Raw genomic sequence first — 4,139 nt, forward strand, 5'->3', positions numbered from 1 at the left:
CCCAAAACTGGTCCGATTCCTGTTCCTCGAGTTCCTCCTCGAGTTTATCTGGGAAATGTTGTAAGGGGGTGAGTATTTGGGAATAATCAGCAAGTGGGGGCATATCGAGCACAATAAACAACATGCATAAATTTCGAAACACATGACTTGCATAACGTCATTCATAACACATGCATAACATTGACCAAGCAATGAGATTCATCTACTTTCTATGGTTTATTGATATCAGTCCTTAATTTTTACTCTTCTAAGAGGTCGAGGCCGTATAGCGGTTATGTCCTCCACCGCGTAAGGGTTCGTCATGGTTGGGATTCTCACCCATATACAGTTGACTCATCACAGTGCTTAAAACTGTATGACAAATACAAGAAAGGAGTAGAAGAAGAATTGTACTCGACTATTTTCAAAAACCGAACACATGCATAAATCCGAAAATTTCAAGTTTAAAACAAGTCCACTTACTGTATTTGAATGCTAACAAAAAACGTGGATGCTTGGCTTCGGGAATTGGGTCGCTACTCGTTCTTGCTCGGACAGCGCTTCGACTTGATTGCTAGGCCAACTTCGGGATGATTTTTGGGCAATATTTCGGCTAGGAAGAAGCTGCTGAAATTTCGAATTTTCAGCAAGGGATTTCGAGATTTAGGTGTAGAGAATGGCTAGACTTGTCGTGCTATTTATAGGGGAGGAGGATGGAGCTCAATATGGTAGTCCAATCATGCCCAAAATCGCTTCAAATCTCTCAATATTTGACTTCAAATTTCCTTGCCCCTTTCGAAAATTTTGCTACCTAAATTTTGAGATTTACTCCTTGATCACATTGCCCTCCATTGGTTCGAAAATATCAAAGCTAGGTGTAAGGATTTGTGTAAAGGTTTTGATGGATTATTTCTAATTAACCTAGTATCTATCCATCATAACAATTAAGCAAAATAATATAGGAGAATTTTCGAATTTTACTAGCAATATCCATGCCTTAATTCTTCTAAAATTGTATGATATCTCAATCTCGTAAATCTCCTCCCAAATTTCGAAATTTGCATGCCTTAATGTATATATTATTGAGTTGATACTAAAGATTTCTCATAAAATATTTTCTAATAAGCATATCTTATTTAATACAATAATAAAAATCTTATGCAAAAAATTTTCCTTACAAATAATAATTATATGGTTGAAAAATTCGGTTCTCACAGATGCCAAGCCCACAAGTGTTGCAGGCAGTTGGTCCAAGAAAAGCACGATACGAGGAGTTGAGCCATTACCCAACGTGAGTGATCGTGGAATGTGGTTGAAACTCTCCCGTGGAGTGTGACAAAAACAGAAAGAGTAATCAGAAAGAAAGACTACAACAAACACATCCAACAAAAACAGCAGCAAAGCTTTTTAAAAATTCCTCTCAATAGTTCATCTATATTTTTCTCCAATTTCCAGTATTTTAGTTCATTCAGATTTTGCATATTCCTCCAGCTTCCTTGTGATAATGTCGTTCAAATTCATAACATAATTAAATTTGATGTTGTTAATAGATTCCTCATGTAATTTTGTCATATTCCTCATTTTGTGTGTGCGTTTTTGAGCCATTTCGAAGGAGTTAGAACTTACGACCGAATCAAGACCTATAACGTTTGGTTAAAAGAGTCGGATCATTTCACATTTGGCACGATCACCTGGCTTGCACGCCCTGCAATTTTCGTGAGAAACACTTAGACATAAAGAGTTAATTCGAACAGACTATGATACAGGTATAGACAAAGAAAACCAGTTGCACAATCTTGAATCAGATACAAGTCAACCGTTCATGTTTAAACTCTGGTGTACAACCAAAAACATTGCTTTTACATAGTATAGAATAAATACATACATACACCACACAAATTCAGACAAGATCATGTTTGGCCCTGGCTAATTCTTCAAGTTACTCTAACTACTCCAGTGTAAAATTCGCTGCTCTCATAGTTTTGTCCCTTGTAAACTTTTCAAATATAACTACATTCAACATTAGTTCTCCAAGATTTTACGGATCAAAGAAACAGATGAACCCGACTCACGGTCTCCAAGGAGCTGGTGGCGGTGGTGGTGTCGGAAACATAGGTGGCACAGCAGAGAAAATCGTGTTCTTGTCGATTTCCATGTCTGCGCCGCCAGATAGAGCAACAAGAGCTGCCACAAGGCCTGCGTTTCCAGCAAGTGTTGGCTCTGTATAGTTATAATTAGAACGCACATCGTGGAATCCATCGTGCCTGTCGGGTCCAGCAACCATGGCTCCAACTACGGTATTCGGATTTGTTTTTTTCAAGTCCCTCCATTTCCATCCTCCTTTACAACTATACTTGATCTTGGTTTTAGGTATTGAGGCACCCCTATGGTGGACATGCTTCGGGTAGTGATTGCCAAAGCCCACAACATAGCTCATTTTTTGGGGATTTTTGCCAAGAATGTAATCCATCTGAAAATTGAGCATCCAAAATTGAGGATAGTCTAATATTATCTACGATTTCAGCAGAAGTCGACAAATGAAAAGTGCAAGTCGTGTACCTGTGTCTGCGCAAATTCTCGGAGGGTATCGGTAGAGTAAAAATGAGGTCCACAGTACCAACCAGGTGTATCAGCAGCTCTCATATAATCGCTAAACAATGTTGCAAGGAAAGCGGCATTCACTACATATTGAAGAGGCTGAGGTGCTCCGTGGTTTAATTGGATCATTCCTCCTGTTCAAGTAACAAATATTTGCTTAAGAATAAAACAACTAAATTATTGAATATGCATTTCATATGAAGCTTAAATTGTTAAAAAGTCGGGAAATTTAATCTTTATACTCTCCAACATGCCCTTTTATGTTAGCCAACTTTCTCTATGCCGAAGCATTTGATCTAAAACCCTTTTTCATGTATATGGCCAGTGGTGATACTTTAACGTAGTACTTTCTTGGAGTGGCTCCAATACCATTTCAAATAAATCTCCAAAGGCCTAAACTATTATAAAATCATTTTAATGCAAAATAAATTCTGAAGTACTTGGAAACTCTTTTTCATAAATTGTGGCAATGAGAATCAAGCTTGCGGCTTTTTATGTCTAGCTTTGATATTTTAATTAATAATCATCTTATCTAAAAGTTTATGCTATCAAATCGCAATGAAGCAGACATTTACCTCTTGTTCTGTTAAACGTTGTAAAATATGGTAGGAACGAGCACATGAATATGCTAGTCTGGTTGTGAAATGTTTTCAAAATTTCTTCATATGGATATCCTGGGCTGAGGAATAACCTCAGACGACTCAGAAGCACCTAATAGAGAATCAAAATGATCAATCACCAACCATCATTCAATACTGTTTAGTATTATCATTTGAGCACATAAACTAAAGGGTACCATCTATATTCCACTTACTTGAGCTCCAGGAAGCTTATTATCCCAATTTAAAACTCCATAATAAGGGCCTCCCCAAAAGGCACCTGCATGCTTGGCAAGACCAGGAGTTGTGGCAAGCTGAAGATATGATGCATTTCCCGTAGCATAATACATCCAAGCTGCCCCCCACACAAACTCGTCCCAGTAACTTGTGGAATTATAGAATGTTGCCGCCTCGTTACCTGCACTGTATCTGCCACGTTGATCTCTAGAGAACTTGTAGAGAGCCTTGGCACCATGAACGAGCTTTTGTGAATAGGCTTTGTTGTCCTTGAAAACAATGGATGCCGAAGCCAAAGCAGCAGCCATTTCCGCAGCAAGGTCGGAGCAACTATGACATTCCGTAACGGGTCTGTCATAATCAATGTCTTCTGGGCGCATCCAACAATAATGGTCATTAGGAGTCGGTCCTCCAGATGTATCCCCTTGTCCGACCTGCAAAGTATAAGAAAAACTTTAGACTATCTAATGTATTGGGGAGCGGGAGCATTTATTGTCCGGGATGATAGCCTATGTGACATAGTGATTGTAATGTGGCATTTCTTCTGTCATACTTGTAAAGCATTTGAGTTGAAATATTAATACACCAAATATACCATGTGTTATAATGTTAGGCATTCAGCCATCGAGAATGCACTCCAATTGATTTTGAACAATGATAGGTGAAATGAAAACTTTCTTAATTTCAACGCATAACTATAAGGAACTATAAATCTTATCCAACCTT

General features: G+C 38.3%; 1 protein-coding gene across 1 annotated transcript; it reads right to left on the bottom strand.

Annotated features, from left to right (window-relative positions):
* Positions 1 to 1,748: 1,748 nt before the first annotated feature.
* Positions 1,749 to 4,100, bottom strand: LOC140985189 (endoglucanase 9-like). The gene is made up of 4 exons (XM_073452963.1): positions 3,392 to 4,100; positions 3,153 to 3,288; positions 2,539 to 2,711; positions 1,749 to 2,449 (listed from the first exon to the last, which is right to left on the bottom strand). The coding sequence occupies exons 1-4, from the start codon at positions 3,791 to 3,793 to the stop codon at positions 2,048 to 2,050; spliced, it is 1,113 nt and encodes a 370-aa protein (XP_073309064.1). The 5' UTR covers positions 3,794 to 4,100; the 3' UTR covers positions 1,749 to 2,047.
* Positions 4,101 to 4,139: the final 39 nt, after the last annotated feature.

Source organism: Primulina huaijiensis, chromosome 9, assembly GCF_012295235.1.
Source record: "Primulina huaijiensis isolate GDHJ02 chromosome 9, ASM1229523v2, whole genome shotgun sequence".
Classification (NCBI taxonomy): Eukaryota; Viridiplantae; Streptophyta; class Magnoliopsida; order Lamiales; family Gesneriaceae; genus Primulina; species Primulina huaijiensis.

What these genes read in the sequence shown, in the direction of transcription:
- LOC140985189 (XM_073452963.1), bottom strand. Translation starts at nt 3,793, where the DNA reads ATGCGCCCAGAAGACATTGATTATGACAGACCCGTTACGGAATGTCAT. An exon ending in ATAAGCTTCCTGGAGCTCAA is followed by an intron (nt 3,289 to 3,391) that starts GTAAGTGGAATA and finishes ATTCTCTATTAG; the next exon opens with GTGCTTCTGAGTCGTCTGAG. An exon ending in AACGTTTAACAGAACAAGAG is followed by an intron (nt 2,712 to 3,152) that starts GTAAATGTCTGC and finishes TTACTTGAACAG; the next exon opens with GAGGAATGATCCAATTAAAC.